The 22,083-nt window shown below is 42.4% G+C and overlaps 1 protein-coding gene across 1 annotated transcript in view; it reads right to left on the bottom strand.

Moving 5' to 3' along the window:
• USH2A (usherin) overlaps window positions 1-22,083 on the bottom strand; it is a 1,018,338-nt gene that overhangs the window by 768,510 nt on the left and 227,745 nt on the right. Inside the window, exons 16-17 of the mRNA XM_040347840.1 lie at window positions 17,909-17,967; window positions 16,151-16,751 (exon numbers count right to left, since the gene is read on the bottom strand). Coding sequence (XP_040203774.1) covers window positions 16,151-16,751; window positions 17,909-17,967 — 660 coding nt within the window. The remainder of the gene's footprint in view (window positions 1-16,150; window positions 16,752-17,908; window positions 17,968-22,083) is intronic.

Raw genomic sequence — 22,083 nt, 5'->3', positions numbered from 1 at the left:
CCTTGCGGTATCAGGCCTGGATGTTGAGTGGAGCAATCAATACTGCTCTGTATAGTACCAATTTTTGTAACTCGTCGCCACTCTGCACGGAGTGGGTAAAGTGCCCCCGGACAGACCCCTATAATAGGCCTGGCAGCCGAAGCGTCACTCTGAACTAGCTGGGAGGAACGGGTCTCTCTCACAGACTCGGCTCTAGGGCCTCTGCCACAGGCCAGTTTCAATAAAGGACTTAGGTGAATAAAGAGAGCGAATCCTCCCAGTTGACTTTTCCTATATAGGCCCCCGGATGACAGCAAGCATACCTGTCAGTGGTCCGGACGCCCGATCCCAGACTGGGATCCTCTCAACAAGTCATGGCACCCAGTGGAACACTGGGGTCCCTTTTCTCCTCAGGATGATGTTCTATGCGGCTGTCAGCTTTGGCCAAGTGGGCCGCGCTGGCGGGGTCCATGGATGCGCGTACCCTGAAGGTGGATACCGCACCTGGAACAGGAACCCCGCAAAGATTTTTCAACACATGAACCCTGTCACAGATATACTCTCCCCCAGCATGCCCCGCAAGGGAAAACTCCTCCAATTGGCTGCTGGGGAAAACTTGCATTGCCAGAACCCTTCTGGCGCCAACTGCCGGCAAGGGGTGGTATTGCACCCCCTGGCCACAGACTGACCCAGTGGACATTTCTGGGATGACAGAAGTCCCAAATTTAGACAAAACACGAATGGGAGCAAAGTAGCTCTCCCATTGATACTAACTTTAGCGTAGCGCCCATGCTGAAAGCAAGGGGGCGCTACACACCATATTCATAATATATTGATTATAAAGATAGGAAAACTAGTTCTACACATACAAACAAAAAAATCCCTGTGGGACTTTTTTGGGGCCAAAAATAAAATAAAATCAGTGTTATCACTGTTATAAAACAACATTTTTATTAGTATTTATTAAAACCATCTTAAAATGCTGGATGTATCATGGTTTCATCATTTCTAAAGCCTAACCAAGTCTAACCCAACATTTGTATTAATTCATTAATTAATGTGAATATACCATTTGTATTATCATAAGGGTACAATAGTTCAAAATGGGTAGGCCTTGGAAGGATCTCGAACAAATCACTTCTTCAGGAGGAGAGAAAGTCCAAAACCCAAAATATAATATATTCAACCTTACCAATCATTAGATGTGGTGGCTGTATAAAGAAAAAACTGATTTGACTTCACATAGCCACATCCGCATGCATACATGGAAAAAGAGTTTGCGGGCTGAAATAATTCAAACACCGCCTATAGAATTAGACTTTATAGGCTCAATATGGGGACCACACAAATGGATTATATAAAATATATCTTTTATTAACAATGTTTTTAACATATATCAATAAAATATAGGCATATGCTGCCTCCACATGATCCAGAAACAATCAGGATATTCTGCCCCACTATAGCTACCGGAATGAGAGATAAATTGTTTATACAGCAAAACACGATTGTATATGTAGACGTCTGTATATTTCCAGGAGTAAGACCTGGATAAAATATATATTTTATATACTAATCCATTTGTGTGGTCTCCCATATTGAGTCTAGTGGTCTTCCATATTATTCAAGAAGTCCAATCTTGTTGTCCATAATGGCTCTATTCGTTTTCTTTTTTTAGGCCTTTTCCCCTCTATTTTCACCTGGTGATCTGGCCAGTAACACCTCCTGTATTGGAGTCCCCTTATTCTGGATGAAGGAGCACAGGGACAACTTTGGACAACAGCATTGTCAATCTGCAAGGAGCGGAGTGTTAGGCCCCATACACACGATAGAATCCATCCGCTGAAATTTATCCGCGGATCGGTTTCAGCGGATCGACGGATTTATCTGTTGATCCGCTGGAACGTACACACTAGCGCCAAAAAATCCCCGCCAACCAGAACGTATGCAACGTAAACCACGTAAGACGTCACTATAAAGGGGAAGACCAAAGTCAACGGCGCCGCCCTCTGTTCCGCTTTTGCTAGTTCCGTGTTACCGCGTGCTAGTGAAGGTTTGGTTAGAGTCGATTCGTGCTTTTCAGTCTCCGCGTTTTGACAGTAGGTATTCTCTGGTTCAGTGCGTTTGCTTGCGGGTTTGCAGTTGGCATTTGGGCACAGGCTTTCAGCATGTTTCAGCGTACTGTGCGCTCGTATCTGTTTGTCGTGCGGGCTTAGCAGGTTGTGCTGGATTATGGGGTGCTTTCTGTTGGAGTGTGTTCTTGACTGACCAGCCGGCCGGTTTGAATCCATGATGGAGCAGCAGCGTCGATTCTCGCGAATTGGTGCTGGTTATGGGATTGCTTATGGCCATGTCCAGCGAACCTGTTTATTGGCCAGGAACAGTGGGAGGAGGCGTTTCTGAACCAAGAATTGGTTGCGCCAGCGTGACCAGTTTTCTCATATGCCTCTGCTTAGGGAACTCCAGGAGAATAATCCTGATGATTTTAGGAATTTTCTCCGCATGACGGACCCCGTATTCAACCGTCTGCTGGAACTTCTGTCCCCCTATATCACGAGGCAGGACACTGTGATGCGCCAAGCCATCACGGCCGAGCAGAGGCTTATTGCCACGTTGCGGTACCTGGCGACTGGGAGGAGCCTGCAGGACCTCAAGTTCTCGACAGGCATCTCTCCCCAGTCGCTTGGGGTCATCATACCGGAGACGTGTACTGCCATCATACATGTTCTGCAGGAGGAGTATATTAAGGTAAGTTCCCAAATTTTAACATCACAATGTTTTTTTTTTAAATGTGTGAGAAAGTCTAATATTTTTTTCTTCCCTAATAACCATGAGATTGTAATCTGCTGTGTGTGGGATGTTCCCTTTTCTCCCCATGCATGTTGTTAACCTTTACATGTTTGTTTTGGGCCTACCTGCATATTTTGACCTTACCCACCATAAACCTGTCCAGCATGCTTTCATAGGCCCAAACCCATCTAGCCAAATTTTTGGTGATTTTTTGGCTAATCCATTGTAGCTCTGCCCCTCCCCCCCTCCTCCCCCCCGAAAATTGTTTCTTGCTCTATCATCAGAGGGATGTGGAGTCTGATAATTAAGTGGGCCTATATTTAAAAAAAGAAATACTCACTTCACAATGCTTGTAGAAAAATGTGAATCCTGTTGTTGATGTTGCACAATGATGGTTTTTGTATTTTGTTTGCAATATTTATGTGCCAAAGTACTAAATCTCTTTTTTTGTTTGTCCCCACAGCTACCCTCCACACCACAGGAATGGCAGTCTGTGGCTTCCCAATTTGCCCAGCGTTGTGATTTTCCGAACTGCGGTGGAGCAATAGATGGGAAACACGTCCGCATAGTGCCCCCACCCCACTCGGGGTCCTACTATTATAACTACAAGGGTTATCATAGTATTGTGCTGATGGCGGTGGTGTCGGCACAGTATGAGTTTCTATATGTGGACGTGGGGAAGAATGGCCGGCTGTCAGATGGGGGAGTGTTCTCGCAGACAGAATTCTACGATCGTCTACAAACTGGTGGTCTGGCACTGCCACCAGATGAAGATAATGTGGAAGGACTTCCGTTTGTGTTCCTAGCGGACGAGGCTTTCGGGCTTGGACCTCACCTAATGCGGCCTTTTCCCCAGAGGACCCTCACCTTAGAGAGGAAGGTGTTCAATTATCGGTTGTCCAGGGCTCGGAGGGTAGTCGAGAATGCCTTTGGGATCCTCACCAATCGGTTCCGCCTTTTCCTGACAGCGATACATCTGGCGGAATATAAATTGAACACTGTTGTATTTGCCTGCTGCATTTTGCACAACTTTTTACGCAGGCACTCCCAGACGTACCTACCCGACAGCGTTTCTGAGGCAAGACTACTCTCAGATCCTCTCCGTGGGCTGGACACTGGTCGCGCTGGCATTGGCACCCAATCTGCTCGTGAGGTACGCGACAAATATGTTGAGTACTTCATGGGTCGGGGGGCCATTGCTATGCCAGATCATATTTCTTTCTAATTCGGCCCCCAAAAGAAAGGAATATTCACAGAACTAATAAATAATTAGACCATTGGACTTTATACAGTTGTTTGTCATTACTGCTTTTTCTCTTTTTATCTGTCTTCCTGTTTCTCACCAAAAATAGTGCACTTCTAGTGCCAAATGTAGGGTTCAGGTTTTAGTAAATAAACACAATTGCACATTATTCACTCATCTCCAAACTGGGTATTCAGCATATAAAATAATCAAGCCACTCATTGTAATGATTTTGTAAAACCTTTTTTTATTGTCAGCTTTTTCATATTTTTTTTTTTTATGAAGATTTTTATTAATAAACATGCCAACATTTTTAGTTTGCAAGGCTTTTTTTCGAAAAAAAAATTTTGTTTTGGTCTCAATTTTTTGTTTTTTTGGTCCAAACAATTTTTTAGAAATTTTTTTGGTGTTCACAAACAATATAGTACAATTGTACCATTTTTCTCACAAATATTGTATTTACCAAGTGTAAACTTAACCAAATATTTTTTGGGTCCTAAAATATATATATTTTTTTTCCAATAAAATATTTTTTAGATTTTTGATCTTTTTTATTTTTTCATAATTTTTGTGGGTAATTATTATCTAAAATATTGCTCACATTTTTTAAATATATTTGTTCACCCAATTTTAATTTTTTTTTTCTATATTTTATAATACATTTTTTTGTAATTTTTTTTAAAATATTTAATAATTAGTTTTTTGTTTTTTTTTGGAACTCAAAAAAAAAGATTGATCTCATTTTTTGGATAGATGTGTTAACCAATCTTTTTTTTGTTAACTCATTTTTTTTGTTTTTATTTATTTTTATATTTTTTTTTTTTACTTTTTCTGTTTTGTATGGCTTGTTGATTGGAAGCCATTTTTATAATACAAAAAATAAAACATGTCCCAAAAACTGAAAACACAAATGTGTCACTTTTACATTCCCAATAACAGTCATGGTGTGAGTTCACACCGGAACACGCCAAAATTTGAAGATGCACACATTCAGTCTAATTCGCCAAATGTCAGTTCTACAACATAGAAAGACTGAAAAATGGCGACATGTGCTATCTGCCATCATGGGTGAACAATGTCTGGGTTTTGTGGGAGCAAACCCTTCCTCGAAAACTAATTGACAATCGAGGAGGGGGTTGTACCCACAAAGCACAGATATTCTATATTCTGTGATGGCAGATAGCACATGTTGACACACTGTGTGTGCATCTTCAAATTTTGGCGTGTTGCTGAGTCATACATTAAAACAGGTTGGGGGATGGGCGGGGGGTGGGGGGGTGGGTCTTTGACACGGCCCATCATGTCAATGATGTTTTTATAGTTCTGTTCTATAACCACCATTCTTTGCCGCATAGTGTCCAGCTCGGTGCAGCACTCGACAATTACATTTCTCACATTCTGTTCCATGAGAACCATCTGTTGCCGCATATTCGCCATTTCACTGCTGCACTCCATCACTTGCTGAATAATTATTCCCGCACTTGCGCGAGAAAAATGCGGAACAGCATCTTCATCCCCTACAAAATGAAGACAAAATATAAAATTAGCCATTTTACCGGCCTAGATACATCTAGGGTTGCCACCTCATCCCTTTAAACCAGAACACATATTAATTACACAGGTTCTGTGGCTGATTAAAAGGTGGTAATTTAACTCACCTGGTGCCATATCTGCATTACATTAGCCACAGAACATGTGTAATCCATATGTGTTCGGGATTAAAGGGATGAGGTGGCAACCCTATCTACATCTGTTTTGCCCTATAAAGCTGGGGTGACACTGACCTGATGGTGTGCGAATTTCCTCCTCCTCCACCACTTCTCCATCTTCAATAACTCCTCCTTCTTGAACGACTTCCCCCTCATCCTCCACGACTCCTCCTTCTTCTTCTTCCACCAATCCACCATCTTCAAAATCTCCAAAATCTTCTTCTTCAATTTCATCTTCCTCCTCCACAACTACAAGATTTAAAATTACTCCATCCTCCTCTCTTCCTTCCTCCTCCTCCTCCACATCCTCATCTCTTCCTTCCACCTCCTCCTCCACATCCTCATCTCTTCCTTCCTCCTCCTCCTCAACATCCTCCTCCTCCACATCCTCCTCTCTTCCTTCCTCCTCCTTCACATCCTCCTCCTCCACATGGCCAGATGGCAGATCCCGGGCGTGTCTGGCCCTCTCTGCCTCCTCGAATTGCTGGCGTCTTCTTTCCCCTATAAATAATACCAAAAAAAAAGGTATACTCATCAGCACACAGATATTGTAGAGCAGAAATCGCACACATTGCATAGAAGTATAGAGGCTTTTTTTGGTTAGAATTTTGTTGTCTTATCACCCCAAACCTACATTTTAGGATGACTTCTAGGCCAAGCTCTGATTCAGTCCCTTTTTAGCAAAGTGACACACATGGATGTCCCCCCCTTCAAATTTTGAGCTGAGACCATCCAAATTTTAGTGTAATATTTTGGGGGAGACACAGGTGATCTGGATTACAGATATGAAAACACCTGCTTAGTAGCACTGTTTGCATTTCCCATTCTTGGATTCAAATTTTAGATAAATCAATTTTTACACAATGTTTACAAACAATGTTTTTGGCAAGAGAGGCATGTCCAGGTGTGTTGTTCCTGGGCCAAAATCGTATTGGTGAGAAGCAATCTGATGTGAACAAGGTTTCCTATTAACAGTCGTTGGCCAAGCAAATGATATTTTGAAAATTAAAATTATTTCAACATGTGTTCAGAAGTACAACCAGGCCAAGGATACAGATGTAGAAATGTACCTGACCAAACATTCAAATAATAAAATTGTCCCCCCCCCCCACAAACAAAAAAAGAACTTACTTTTTTTGAGTATTTTTTTGATTTTCTTCAGTTGATGTGGCTCACGGAGTTTTAAGTCGGACCACCGCTTCCGTAGCTGCTCATTGTACCTGGTGATCCCAAACATCCTCTGCATTTTCCTTGCCACCTTCTCCATAATTTTCCCCTTCCTGCGGTTGGGGGTCTTGTATGGGCCATATTGCCCATCATAGTCCTTCCTCCGCATAATCTCTACCAGCTCCACCATTTCGTCGAAAGACATATTAGTGGCCTTATATCGTTTTGGCCAGGATCGCAACGTTCCTGCCTCTGTCACCTCACTTGCGGCCTGAGAGCTCCGTGCATGCTTGTGTGACATCGCCATCTTTCCTTCCCACAGAGATTAGGGGCGTGGAAAACAGGAAATGTCCCGTCATGGGCGTAGACGAGGGCGGCGGTTCATACATACGCGGAGTGTAGAGAATGAATAAGACGTGATTACGTAGGTTACGCGGAGATTATTCGCCCGTTTCCCAGAAGTAACACAGTTAACGCCATATTTTTAAAGCTAACATTGATTAGGGGGCATGGCAATGGTGACGAAAGCGGTGTGTCACGCACACGCGGAGTCTGTTAAAGGGAAGCTACGTGATTACGTTGCTTACGCGGAGATTAGTAGAACATTTGACAGAAGTAACACAGTTAACGCCAGATTTTTATGAGTTAACATTGATTAGGGGGCATGGCAATGGTGACGAAAGCGGTGTGTCACGCACACGCGGAGTCTGTTAAAGGGAACCTACATGATTACGTTGCTTACGCGGAGATTAGTAGAACATTTGACAGAAGTAACACAGTTAACGCCAGATTTTTTGAGTTAACATTGATTAGGGGGCATGGCAATGGAGACGAAAGCGGTGTGTCACGCACACGCGGAGTGTATAAAAGGGAACCGACGTGCTTACGTAGATTACGCGGAGATTATTTCATTGAGCTTCACGAGGAGCTAGAGATAATAAGGTAAAAAATTACAACATGGGATCAGCAGAGGCCTAGAAACTTGAGAGCCATGGGATTGTGGTTTTGTCTGTTGTTTGCACCCTTTTAACGCAACTTATTATGTTTCTTGTGTCCCCAAAACGGTATTTACTTCTCACAATGCTTTCACACATCACTTAAATCTAGATGTGAAGAATGCTCTACCTATTTGTATTTTTGGCCAGGTGTATTGTGATCATGCAAGTATTGTTCTGTGTTGGTTGGCCAGAGGTTATTAGGAAGTGTATTTATATGTCAGGAATGATGAGGGGCATGCTAAGTACACATGAAATAGTGCCTTGAGGAAAGGTCTAAATATAACAAATTGTGGATGGGTCTAGATTACACGTATTTAGCAAACTTATTTGAAAAAGTGTCTGCATGTGAACTCATTTTTGGTCACAACAATGGGGCAGAGCTGGCCAGCATTTTAGCTGCAGGAGACACTGTGTTTGCATAGTACTTGATAAATCTGGGGCCACATATTAATACAATGTGAATGCTGTGCATTTTTTAATGGTTTTTTTTTTTGGTTTAACAGCGTTCATCTTGAAATTTCTAAAAGAAATTAAAAAATGGAAACCATCGTGGGAAAGGAGATAATTTCTCGACTCATCGAAAAGTTTAGGGAAATGCCCCTACTTTGGGATTCCAAACATCCCCACTATTCTAAGCGGGACCGACGAACGGCAGCACTTGATGAGATAGCTACATATATGCAGACATGGGTTCCCGGCTGCACAGGCGACATCGTCAAGAAGAAAATGAATAACCTGAGGGCCGCATACTGAACAAAAAGAAGAGAACTACGGGAGCAACGATCAGGAGCAGCAGCAAGAGAGTCCACGGAGCCCAGTCTGTGGTACTACCAGAAGCTGGAGTTTTTGGGGGATCAAATGGAGGGCCGGCAATCAATGTCAAGCCTTCCTTCCAGCCGGCATCGCAGCAGACCTTCCACGGATCACCACAGCCAGGAGGAGGACAGTGAGGGGCTGGCTGGCAGGCATGAAAATCTGCGAGTCTCCACTTCTGATGAGGTAGAGTATTTTTCAAAATGTTTTTGGCCTGCTAATTCTTGTTTGTTTATTGAGTTGATATTGTAATCCCAAAAAAAAAATGGACTCTAAAAGTCATGGGCATAAAAATAGGGGTCATGGATGCCAAGTGCAGGGATCAGAAGGAGAGTCTATTCAAGTTTAAAGTAAGATAAAACAAACCAGTCTAGAGCATGAAAATGTGTGTGATTTGCTGGTGCCAAATTGTAAAATATGTCACTTTTTTGGACACAGGAAGAAGGGAGCAGCCATGAAATATCGGCTACTGATGCTGAGATGCCTGCCAGCCAGGAGGAAGGGGTCATTGGCAGCCAGGAGGAGGAGGCCGGGCCCAGCACCAGTCAGGAGGGCCCCAGGCCCACGGTCAGCACCACCAGGCAAGTCCCTCCCCCCCGGGTGAGGCAAACAGGCCTAATGAGGCGCAGGAGGCAGGTTGAGGATGAGAGCCTCGAAATGATTCGGGAGGCTAGCGCCTTAATGAGGGCCCCCCTCAACCCCACTGAGGCCTACAGTGCCTATGTGGCACACGAATTGTCCCAAGCGGGGGAGGACGGTCAGAGGCGTGCCAGGAACCTGATGAACCAGGTGCTTTTATGGCTGCACCAGGGCTGGCTGACCAATGACACTGAGCTGAGTGACCCGGCCCATCCTGCCCAACACCTGCTAACAACTCCTGCTGCCACATCATCCCGACCTGCAAGGGGCCGTGGACGGGTCCGTGGAAGATCTGCTGCAATGCAGGCTGCAAGGAGGGTTACAAGGAACAGGAGAAGATGATTCCCGGCCTTCCATTTGATCCCCCAAAAACTTTTGTTTTTTTGGACTACCACAGCCTGGGCTCCATTGGCTCACTTGCTGCTGCTCCTGGTTTTTGTTTTTGTGGTTGTTCTTTTTTAGTTCTCGGTATGTGGTCCTCAAGGTTTGCCATTTTCTCCTTGACTATGTTGCCTGTGCAGTCTGGAACACAAGTCTGCATGTATGTTGCTATCTCATCAAGTGCTGCCGTTCTCGGTAATTTATTTTTGTTTATGGCCAAAATAAATGGTTATTTGATTTACTGAAATACCTTGTCTATTGTGTTTTAATACTGTGGTGATTAGGCATGAAACATTTTAGTAAATAATATGTGTCATTTAGAAAGGACACCAACTCCTTGGGGGGGGGGGGGGGGTACATTTGGCATACCAACTTGGGAAAACAAAAAAGGAAAAACACACGCCAAAATAAAATGGTGACATAACTTGACCAAAAATAAAATACGAAAAAAATGTGCAAGAAAAAAGAATGGTGACATAAATTGCACAACAAAAAAAAATAAAAAAAAAATCTGTGCAAGAAAAAAGAATGGTGACATAAATTGCACAACAAAAAAAAATAAAATAAAAATATGTGCAAGAAAAAAGAATGGTGACATAAATTGCAACAAAAAAAAAGAAAAAGGGAAAAAAAATTAAACAACATTAAATTACAAACCAAAAAATATAAACATTGACATGTGGAGGAAAAAAAGAAAGTTCAAACATCTGGATAGATAGCATCAGCAAGAGAACGGGTTTATTCTAGCAAGAGAACGCTGAAAAAACAAGAGGAAATAAACGACACACTATATAGTTAAATGGACGAATGTGCCATATCACAAACAAACGAGAGTTTTACCTGAACGAGTGCTCCCATCCCCTTATTTTGTCTGAGCATGCGCGTGGTTCTTATCCGCGGATAGTGTGTACTAACCAACGGATCTGTCCGTCGGATAGATTCGCAGCGGATAGATTTGTTTAGCATGTCAGCAAATATTCGATCTGCTGAAAAGCGAGTCGACGGATAAATATCCGCGGAAAAAGATCCGCTGGAGTGTACACACCATAGGATCTATCCGCTGAAACCCATTTGCTCGGATTTATCCGTGGATGGATTCTATCGTGTGTACGGGGCCTTAGATGTACTAGCAGATTTATATACACTAACAAATTGAAGCCAAACTCCAGCTCACAACAACATTTATTTTTTCTTTTGGGATCATTAATAAATAAAATTTGACCATTGTAAGAACCCCTGTCAGTGGTAAATGATTTTTCATAACTGTCTACAACTGTTACATCTGCAGGACAGATTGTTCTGTTGAAAAACAACGGGCTTATTGGCAGGATCACCAGGTAAGTATAAAGGAAAGAAAGCCTAAAACAAAAAAAAACAAAAAACGAATGCAGCTATCACATCTAAGAATTTATCAACTGCAAAATAATAAATGTTAGCTTTTGGATTTAACCACTTGAGATCCACGCTATAGACAAAAGACGTCCACAGCGCGGCTCTCAAGTGCCGAGTGGACGTTCCTGGACGTCCTGTTGTTGACATTCCCCGTGCGCGCAGAGCTCCACGTCCTGTCAGGGAGAGAGGAGACCGATCTGTGTCCCTTGTACATAGGGACACAGCATCGGTCACCTCCCCCAGTCAGTCCCCTCCCCCCACACAGTTAGAACACACCCAGGATACACATTTAACCCCTTCCTCACCCCCTAGTGTTAACCCCTTCACTGCCAGTCACATCTATACAGTAATTAGTGCATTTTTATAGCACTGATCGCTGTATAAATGTGAATGGTCCCAAAATTGTGTCAAAAGTGTCCGATACGCCCGCCGCAATATCGCAGGCCTGACAAAAAAAAAAAAATCGCTGATAGCCGCCATTACTAGTAAAAAAAAAAAAAAAATCATAAATCTATCCCCTATTTTGCAGGAGCTATAACTTTTGCGCAAACCAATCAATATACGCTTATTGCGATTTTTTTAAACAAAAATATGTAGAAGAATACGTATCGGCCTAAACCGAGGGAAATATTTTTTTTTTTTAAATTGGGATATTATTATAACAAAAAGTAAAAAATATTGTGTTTTTTTTCAAATTTTTTTGTTTATAGCGCAAAAAATTTAAATCGCAGAGATGATCAAATACCATCAAAAGAAAACTCTATTTGTGGGAAAAAAGTGATAAAAATATAATTTGGGTACAGTGTTGTATGACCGCGCAATTGTCATTCAAAATGTGTCAGCGCTGAAAGCTGAAAATTGGTCTGGGCACAAAGGGGGTTTAAGTGCCCAGTAATAAAGTGGTTAATAGAACTTTATTATGTATGTATATAATCAGTGGCAGTGCTTCCATAGAGGGCACAGGAGCGATCTCTCCTGCACCATCACTGATCAACAATACATAGATTCATGCATTGCATGAATCCATGTATTGTCGCTGCCGCCTGCTATTCAGATGGCTGGCCCCCTGGTGAGCGTCGGCCATCTGAATAACGGCAGCTGGTTGGCTTTTTTGTATTGAACTTGTACGCGGCATTTGTCCTTCTGGGCTTTCCACTATGCTTCTCCTTGTTCACTTAAAGGGGTTGTAAAGGTAAATGTTATTTCACCTTAATGCATCCTATTCATTAAGGTGAAAAAACATCTGACGTACCGGCCCCCCCCCGGAACCCTCCTTTTACGTACCTCACCCCTCGAAGGTCCCACGCTCGTCCCCGTCATCCTCTTTGCTTCCCAGCCTGGCCGTTGATTGGCTAGGCTGGACGGATTGATAGCAGCGCAGCCATTGGCTGGCGCTGCTGTCAATCACTTCCCATGACGCGGCGCGCTAGGGCCGAGTGATTACGCTGTATCACGGGAGCGCACCCGCAAAAGCTTTCCACCATGCGAGCTAGCTCGCATGAAGGTGGAAAGCTCTTGCGAGGAGAAGCCGAGACAGCCGCCCCCAGAAGACAAGGTTTGGGGACACTCTGTGCAAAACGAGCTGCACAGTGGAGGTAAGTATAACATGTTTGTTTTTTTACAAAAACATTTTTTTTCCTTTAGTGTTCCTTAAGGCTAGGTTCACACCTATGCGAATTGAGTGCGGTTTAAACCGCATCTAATTCGCACGACATTTCAAAATACATTGTTTTCAATGAGGCTGGTTCACATATGTGCGATGCATTCGCACTGCGTATTGCCTCCAAACCGCATGCGGTTTTTATGTCTTGCGGTGCGGCTCAGGTGCGAATTCAGTCCCATTATCTTCTATGGGTACGCATCTAATTCGCACATGTGTTCAGTTCTCTGCAGGAGTTTCTCTCATTCAGCTCAATACAATTCTCCCCCACTCTCCTCTCACCCGGAAGTTCTCCCAGGTCTCCAAATTCGCACCTGATCTGCAACTAAACCGCAGTTGATCTGCAGAACACCCTCTAGAGAAATCTGCAACGACAACGCAGCTCAAAAAAGCAACGCACTAGTGTGATTCCGGCCTTAGTCTAGTGTGCGCCTGGTCACCAACATCCTCTATCTTGGGGAGTTTCCCCAGTCCTGTATCTACTAAAGGGCACAGACCCAACTATAGACATAAGAAGCTCACCTTAAAGATTCTTTAGTTTGCTGTTATGTTTCCCACATGCCGCTTCTGTTGGAGGTTTAACCCCACGCCTTATTTTTCCTTTTAATGGGCCTAAACACTTTAATTTCTTCCCTAGGTACTACCTAAGAACTTTAATGCTATTCGATCAAGATCAGGGGTCAAGTCCTGGGGAAAAAAAGTGTGGGAACTCCCACCCAAGATCCACTCCCCCACCCAAAAAAAAAAATGATACGCTTATAGGCATAATTACTAAACCGCATGTTTTCTTTTTTTCGATCCACTGTACCTGTTAGGCCCTGTACACACGAGAGGATCGATCCGCTGAAATTGATCCGCGGATCGGTTTCAGCGGATAGATCCGCTGGTGTGTACGATCCAGCGGATATTTATCCGCGGATATATTTCGGGCCGACCGATTTCCAGCGGATAAAAATTTCTTAGCATGCTAAGAAATCTATCCGCTGGAATCGGCTCCAGCGGATCGATCCGGTGGTCTGTACACACTCACCGGATCGATCCGTCCGAACCCATCCCTCGCATGCGTCGTAATGATTCGACGCATGCGTGGAATTCCTTATATGACAGCGTCGCGCACGTCGCCGCGTCATCATCGCGGCGACGGCGCGAAACATCATCGCCATGGGAATTCGGCGCGGATTTAGATCCGATGGTATGTACACTCCATCGGATCAAAATCCTCAGAGGATTTATCCGCGGAAACGGTCCGGAGGACCGTATCCGCGGATAAATCCTCTCGTGTGTACCCGGCATAACTGTAAAGCAAGTTCTTTCTAAATCCTGCGATAACTCGCGGCAGACCTCCGCAATGTCTCCTGGGAACAATGACAAAAGCTCCCAGGAGACATTGCGGCATCGAGGAAGTGACGGAATACCCGCACACTACCTGATGAATCCATATACAGGAAGCGGCCAGTAACATAAAGGATTACTAAGGTTCGACTGCCCCTGACAGTGACTCGAGCTGGGCATTGCCGCTTAGTGAAGGATTGGCTCGGCTGCTCTAGTTCTGCAAAGGGAACTGAGTTCCTGCTGTGAAAAAAGTGCAGGAACTCTGTTCCCACGCGTTCCCGCAGGACTTGAGCCCTGATCAAGATGTATAATATCTGACTGAGATTGATTCTTTGTTGAATGACGTGTTGTATGTTATGTTCCATTGTGTATTGCTGTACAACAACATGTTTGCTTGACGTTGTGATTTCAATTTGTACATTTAATAAAAACTTATTGCAACCAAAAAAAACAAAAGATCAGCAAAAAAATTATACCAAAGAGAAATTTGGGAAGAAGGAGTTAATAAAGACTGCATAAACTTGACAAAGAGTCAACATTTTACACTGTCTACTTCCAACCTTGTTCTAACAGTTTGGGAAAGACCCTTTTCTGATCCAGAAAACCAACAGTGCCCTTGTGCACAAAACCTGCTCCATGGTCTATGAATTTGGAGTGAAGGAGCTTGAGTTAGTCCTGTCCTCAACCATATTAGATACCATTAGGATGAACGGAACCCCACCTGAGAGACAGGTATTCTCATCCAGCATCAGTACCTGACCATGCAAATGCCCTCTAAGCACGCATTCCCAGGGACACACTTCAAAATCTTGGGGATAGTCTACCCAGAAGCGCAGAGGTCACTTTGGTCACTTCTGACAGTCTATGCCCACACCAGACAATCCTGGGAGATGGTTAGCCCCCCCCACCCCAACACACAGCAGGTAAATGACAGCCCCGGCTGTGCATGTTTTCCTCTGAGACTGTGCAGAGGGTGGTGTGTCCATTCCTTCCACTCAGGTCTCAGATTACACTGAGCTCTCCTATTTGTCTAAGGTCAGATCCCCACCTTCTACCTTCTGAATCTCAGAAATGCTTTGTTCAATCTGGACTTTGAACAGCTTTCTGGACGTTGAATGGCTGTAGAGAAGAGATTCCTGCAGATAAACAGGTACAACTTATGTAGGAGAATTTGTTTCATCACTGTGTATCGCCTGAGGCTAGTCACTTCACTGAGTATATGTAAGGTTTGACAGCCACTTTAAGTGTTATGGGTGCCCTGGTAATGTGGGCGTTATATAATACAAAAATTAAATTTTCTTTTCCTCTTGCATAAGGGACTGATTAACAAGAGGAAATGCATTATATGATATTATTTTCCTGTGTCATCAGTAACTATTTTGGAAGTGTAGATTATCTGTTCTCAAACACTTCTAATTAGCATTGATCCTGACACTAAAAATAATTGTCCTTGACAATCTGGCACTAGACAAAATATCATTATAAAGCCTTTCTGATGCTGAAAGATGTCGCAGAAACAAGAGGGAGAAAAAAATTGCCCAAGAGCTGCAGAAATGATATGTCTGAGGGTACAATATAAGACGCCAGAGAATCATTTATCTGGAAAAGGACTCATTTGGGCTTTTTCAATTAACAAACGAATGCTTGACTCATTATTACAAATTATATAGACTTCATGGAATGCTAAGGTCATTTTTTTTTTGTTTTTTGGTACTCTGCTCTGAAGACTTTATAGTAGAATTTCATCTTTTGAAAAAATAATATTTAGAATGACTTTTGGTTTGTAAATACATCAAGACTTATGTGTTAAACAATAATGAGGTTGTGTTGCCTACATATACAAAGTCTACCAGGAGAACGCACAATAAAAACCTGGCAGGGATTCTATTACTTTTCTACTTCGTCCAAAAGTTAAAAATAAAAAGTTTTAGGCTTTAAAGATAGCGACAGTAAAATGTTTATAAGATGGATCTGCTTTTGTATATGGGACTTTTCCAACCACCAAGACAACTAGATACAACCAACAAACACAAGTACAGAGACATACCGTTTGGTTGCAGTGGTGGTGACCACTGTAAATTAAGATCTGTCGAGCTTGAATTTTTGATAACTGGTGGTGTCTGACCAACAGGTGGTGCTTGAGCTGTTACCAATGTAAGCAGTGGACTTTGTAGACATCCTTCGGAATTACATGCTTGAACTGAAAAATTGTATCTGGTGAAGGGTGTTAAATTATGTACTGTCGCCTTGGTGTCAAGTCCTTGGTAGGCAATAGTAACATCAGGAGAACCTGTTGAAGTGTACATCAGTCTGAAGATGTCGATAGGCCCAGAGTCATCTGTGGAAATTGTCCAATTTAGAGAGACAAAGTACTGGCCCACAGGGGAACTAAGGCCCAAGTCTATGTCACCAGATGGTGCGCCAGCTCTTGTCCGAAACACGACCATGGCACTGCGGATAGTACCGTGCACGTTCCTAGCCTCAACATAATATGTGTATGTGGTATAAGGCAACAAATATCCATCCGTGTAGCTCTGTGGACCTAGCACAAAGACAAAAATATAAACAGACTTCATAAAGGTGGGTTGGATAGGCTTAGGATGGATAGGATGAATTTCAGAAATTAGCAAAAGGAGATACTTAAGCCTCTAAATGTAAAGAGTAAAGATGTGCAATTCATTTAGTTCAGAATTAGTCTTTTAACAAATTTTGACAAATTCGTTAATTGCGAAATTTCCGAATTCCCACATTTTTTAATTTCCGAAATTTCGGATTTTCGAAATTTCTAATTTCCGAAAATTTCTAATTTCCAAAATTTCTAATTTCCAAAATTACGAATTTCCGAAATTACGAATTTCCGAAATTACGAATTTCCAAAATGACGAAATTCAGAATTTCCGAAATTCGGAATTTCAGAAATTCGGAAATGTGAAAATTCGAGATTTCGGAAAATTAGAAAATTTGAATTTCGGCTCTTCAAAAACTTAGGATGGATAGGAGGATATTGTATTATTGCTATAGCAAAAGGAGATACTTAAAGGGGTTGTAAAGGTACAATATTTTTTCCTAAATAGCTTCCTTCACCTTAGTGCAGTCCTCCTTCACTTACCTCATCCTCATCCTTCCATTTTGCTTTTAAATGTCCTTATTTCTTCTGAGATATCCCCACTTCCTGTTCTTCGGTCTGTAACTCCACACAGTAATGCAAGGCTTTCTCCCTGGTGTGGAGTGTCGTGCTCGCCCCCTCCCTTGGACTACAGGAGAGTCAGGAGGCCCACTAACACACAGCTCCTTTCTCTATCTGCAATGAAGAGAGCATCCTGACTGTCCCGTAGTCCAAGGGAGGGGGCGAGCACAACACTCCACACCAGGGAGAAAGCCTTACATTACTGTGTGGAGTTACAGACAGAAGAACAGGAAGTGAGGATTTCTCAGAAGAAATAAGACCATTTAAAAGCAAAATCGAAAGATGAGGCAAGTGAAGGAGGACTGCACTAAGGTAAAGGAAGCTATTTAGGAGAAAAAAATTTACCTTTACAACCCCTTTAAGCCTCTAAATGTAAAGAGTGAGGAATACAAAAGAGTAATTAAAATATTCACAATTACAATTGGAAATGTTTCATTTGCCTTTAGCCACAATGGCTACAGTCTTATATTGGAAAGAAGGGTACAGTCGAAAGGAACATTAGACCAACATCCAAATTCCAATGTCCACAGTCTTAGACAAGGTACTTTGCTGGTGTCTTTATCATGCTTTACACAGCAAAAGTATCTATTAGATATCATAAAATTACAATTAGATTACCCTTATTTCCATGTAAAATTCATATTTGAATAACTGTGGTAATGTGTAATCTTGGGTGGCTTTAATGGGCATGATATGGTTCAGGTCTCAGGTTTGACAAAAGAGTTGCACTCCAAAATAGGTTGGATTTACTTAAACTGGAACGTGCCAAATCTGGTAAAGCTGTACATGGTAGCCAATAAGCTTCTAACTTCAGCTTGTTCAGTGTTTCTCAATTCCAGTCCTCAGGCCCCCCCAACAGGTCAGGTTTTCAGGATTTCCATTATTTTGCACAGGTGATTTGATCAGTTTCACTGCCTTAGTAATCACCACAGCCTTTTCATCTGAGGGAAATCCTGAAAACCTGACCTGTTGGGGGGGCCTGAGGACTGGAATTGAGAAACACTGAGCTTGTTCAATTAAGCTTTGACAAAAAAAAAAACTGGAAGCTGAATGGTTTCTATGCAGAGCTGCACCATATTTTGCGCTCTCCAGTTGTAGTAAATCAACCTCATTGTCTGTTTACCAAATCAAGCTTCTCTGAAGGTTTCTCTTTTCACGGTCCCCATGCAAAGCGTTGATTAGGCTATCTATCGGCTGCCGCTGTCAGTCCCTCTATTGCCAATACACTTTTCTTTATTAGTCTTTATTAGTGATCCCTCGGAGAACCAAAATTTAAAGCATAGACTTCAGGGACTGAGACTAGTGGGGGAGGTTGACTAAAGCTGGAGCACTTGGTACAGCTGTGCATGGTAGCCAATAGACATGTGCAATTTGTTTCGGTCTGAATACAAATTCTGACAAATTTTTGGTTATTCAGAGATTCAGATGTATCCTGAAACTCAGAATGAAATAGTAACAAATTTTATTGAAATCCATCAAAATGTATTTTGTTCAATCAAACGAATTCCAACTTTTCCAAACATTCAGAATCCGGATCGGTCAAAAAACGATCAACAATTTTAAATTCTGTGTGAAGAAATAGCTCTTCCCTTTCCTGACCTGTCAGGCTGCATGCTCGAATAAGGGTCTGGTATAGATTCTAGGGGGGACCCCACACCAGTTTTTTTTTTGGTGTGGGCACTTTTTTAAACATTTTTCTATTACTGACATTCTTTATTTTTATATTCATCTATCAGTGGGGAAGCCCGCTGACAGATGATGGCTCATGGTTGTTAAGGACGCGGGCGGCCGGCTTCCCGGCCCGCTGCTTAACAACCAGCTATTCTTTCACATGATTATTTCTTCATCGGATCGGCCTAAAAAAGGGTATGTATACTGATTTCTTCTTTATAGGGCTAGATAGGTTAGACTTATATCATGGATGTCTGTAGATGTAGTGAATGGGCTCATATATATATATATATATATATATATATTACCTGTGAATTTAGCTGTTTGCCTGGAGTTCCGCGTTGGAAGAGTAGTACTGAGGAAAGCATCATCTGACATGAAAAGAATGTCATAAAACTGAATGTAATGGCACAGGACCAAGAGACTAGAACACCTACTTAAAATGAGCCAGCAAACAGCTATTCCGGTCAAATTTTGTAAAAGCTTGTAAGCAGATTAACAGCTCACCTTCCTAACCTCCTCTACCACTCTATTTAGATTAATTAAATTAACAAGTAAAGCTAGATTTATATCTAAAATCTGTTTCCGTTTAAGTAGAAAGCTTTACCCAGTGGTTAAAGAGCATTATTTTCATTACATTTGATACCATTTATCAATCTATACACTTAACAGGATTTGCTTTTGGCAATACCTCTCCCTTTCCATGTCTTCCTTTCACTCTTCTCTCCATTTTGCTCCATTTTCACCAACAATCACCCAGTTTCCCCATATACAGAAACTAAAGAAGAATTCCAGCCAAAATCAAAGAATTTCTTTTAGGCCATACAGGTTCAACTAGCTACTCCCTCAAGGCCAGTCTTTCTCAACCTTTTCAACACAGAGGAACCCTAAAATAATAGTCTGGTCTCAGGGAACAGAAGACAACAGCAATCAATGGGTAAAAGTCATAAATAATCGTAAACCATTGGCTGAGTAGAAATTAGTTTATTGCACTTGAGAAAGGTGAACAACTGCAAAACTTTTCTCAAGTGCAATAAATTAATATTTACTTAGCCAATGGTTTACAAATATTTATGACTTTAACCCATAGAACGCTGCTCTGTTGTCTTCTGTTTCTTGTTATACATTTTCAGTGGTTGGCAGCTGCACTAGGTTTTAGTCCATTCCACATCTTCCCGGGCATTTACATCCATATATATGACTGACCGCTCCTAGCGCTTAAGGAATTGGGTGTCGGTCTCAGGGGACCCCTGCTAAAATCTACAACTCATGATAGATAAGTATGATGGTCAGTGGGAAGAATTACCCCTTTACAGATAGCGAAAAAGATAGCAAAAAAGATCAATGGTGTCACTGGGAACTTATCTGAGAGTTATGCCGCGTACACACGGTCGTTTTTTGTCTTGAAAAAAATCTTCGTTTTTTTTCATGTAAAAAAATGAAGTTTTCCAAACTTCGTTTTAAAAAATGACGTTGCCTACACACCATCGTTTTTTCAAAATGCTCTAGCAAAGCGTGGTTACGTTCAGCACTCTGTTCCATTCAAGCTTGCGTCATAACTTGCTTCTGAGCATGCGCGGGTTTAAAAAGTCGTTTTAAACGTCATTTTAGCCCACACACGATAATTTTTTATGACACAAAATACAACGTTTTGAAAAATGACTTAAAACATTGAAGTATGTTCGAATTTTTTTTTTTGTAGTTTTTTCAGAAGACATAAAACAACGTTTTCCCCACACACAATCATTTTAAATGACGTTTTGAAAAATGTCGGGTTTTTTTCAATCACAAAAAAACGACCGTGTGTACGCGGCATTAGAAATTGCTCATTGCTCAAGGAACCCCTGGCAACCTCTGGGTTCCTTCCTCTGAGGAAGAGGGGATCCCCCCTCTAAACACATCAGCCACCTGGAAGGTCCTCTGGCGTGTTGGACTCTTATATGCTTTTACTATCCACTTGTTTGTGAGTATGTTTCCTTCTTTTTGAATTTAATAAATATTACTTGGGTAATGGTTGGTGCGCCCTCTCTTCATTCTTTTACAGTGTAACCCTGGCTGTGAAACCCAGATCTAGGCATCTGTGAGAGACAGCTACAGACAGCATCTAGCCCCGTGGCCTGCAGCCTGTGAAAGTGTATGGCAGGCTGCAGCTGGACAGAGATGGAAGCTGTGAATGCCTAGAATGCAGACTGCAGTTGTTCTGTCACAATTGGTGACCTGTCAGATTAGGTAATGGAAGTGACGTTCCATTAGCTGTGCATGCTTTCCACCGCTACCAGGTTTGCTAATCTGACAGAACACCTGCAGTCAGAAGAAGGCAGAGGACATCTTACTACACCCAGTTACGTCTTAAATTTCAGATTAATTTCAGTAATAAAGTGAGCGTATAATAAATAATGTGTTCCAGAAACATGCTTGTAATCCATAGCACTTGTATATCAAAGCAGTATAAAAGAGAAGAGAGGCACCTCTAAGTGTAGCAATAAGTTGCTAAATGTTGTACCTTTATTAAATGTAACCATATTTCAACACATATAGGCTCCTCTCTTCTTTTTTATACTCAGTTGTGACATGACGCTACTCTTATATCAAGACATCGCTTGTATATCAAGGCAAAATTTATTAAAACATTTTGCTTGTCTTGCAAAACACTCTCAAACCAAGTTACTCTCAAACCAAGGTTTTACTGTATTTAATTACTGCTGTTTTTTTTTGCTAAATAAATGAAAAAATACTGACATTTTGCCAAAAAAAAAATCCTCCTCCACTTTGAATGCTGGGGCTTCCAGGCTCCCTCTGCAGGGTGGGGAGTCGCGGCCGTGACGTCACTGGTTGCTAGGGGGCTCTAGCAACCAGTCAGCATTAATAGCATCAGTCAGCGGTGGAGGTGGGGCGGTGACTGAGCAATCGCTCTCTCCCGGTCAATTTGCGGCTCTTCTATGGGCTTGGTTCGGGGAATGTGGATGCCTGATCTGCAGCCCAGTCTGAGTCAGACTGTCTGACCACTAGTGTCTCTTTTGAGAGCAGGCGAACGGACAGGTGAGCTGACAGACGGGCGGGGGGGGGGGCGCGGTGGCACCCGCCCCCTATAGAATGCTTCCCCAGGCAAATGCCTTGTTTGC

Source organism: Rana temporaria, chromosome 4 (assembly GCF_905171775.1).
Source record: "Rana temporaria chromosome 4, aRanTem1.1, whole genome shotgun sequence".
Lineage (NCBI taxonomy): Eukaryota > Metazoa > Chordata > Amphibia > Anura > Ranidae > Rana > Rana temporaria.
Note: the sequence above shows the minus strand (reverse complement) of the source record. Positions and strands in the feature narration are given on the sequence as shown.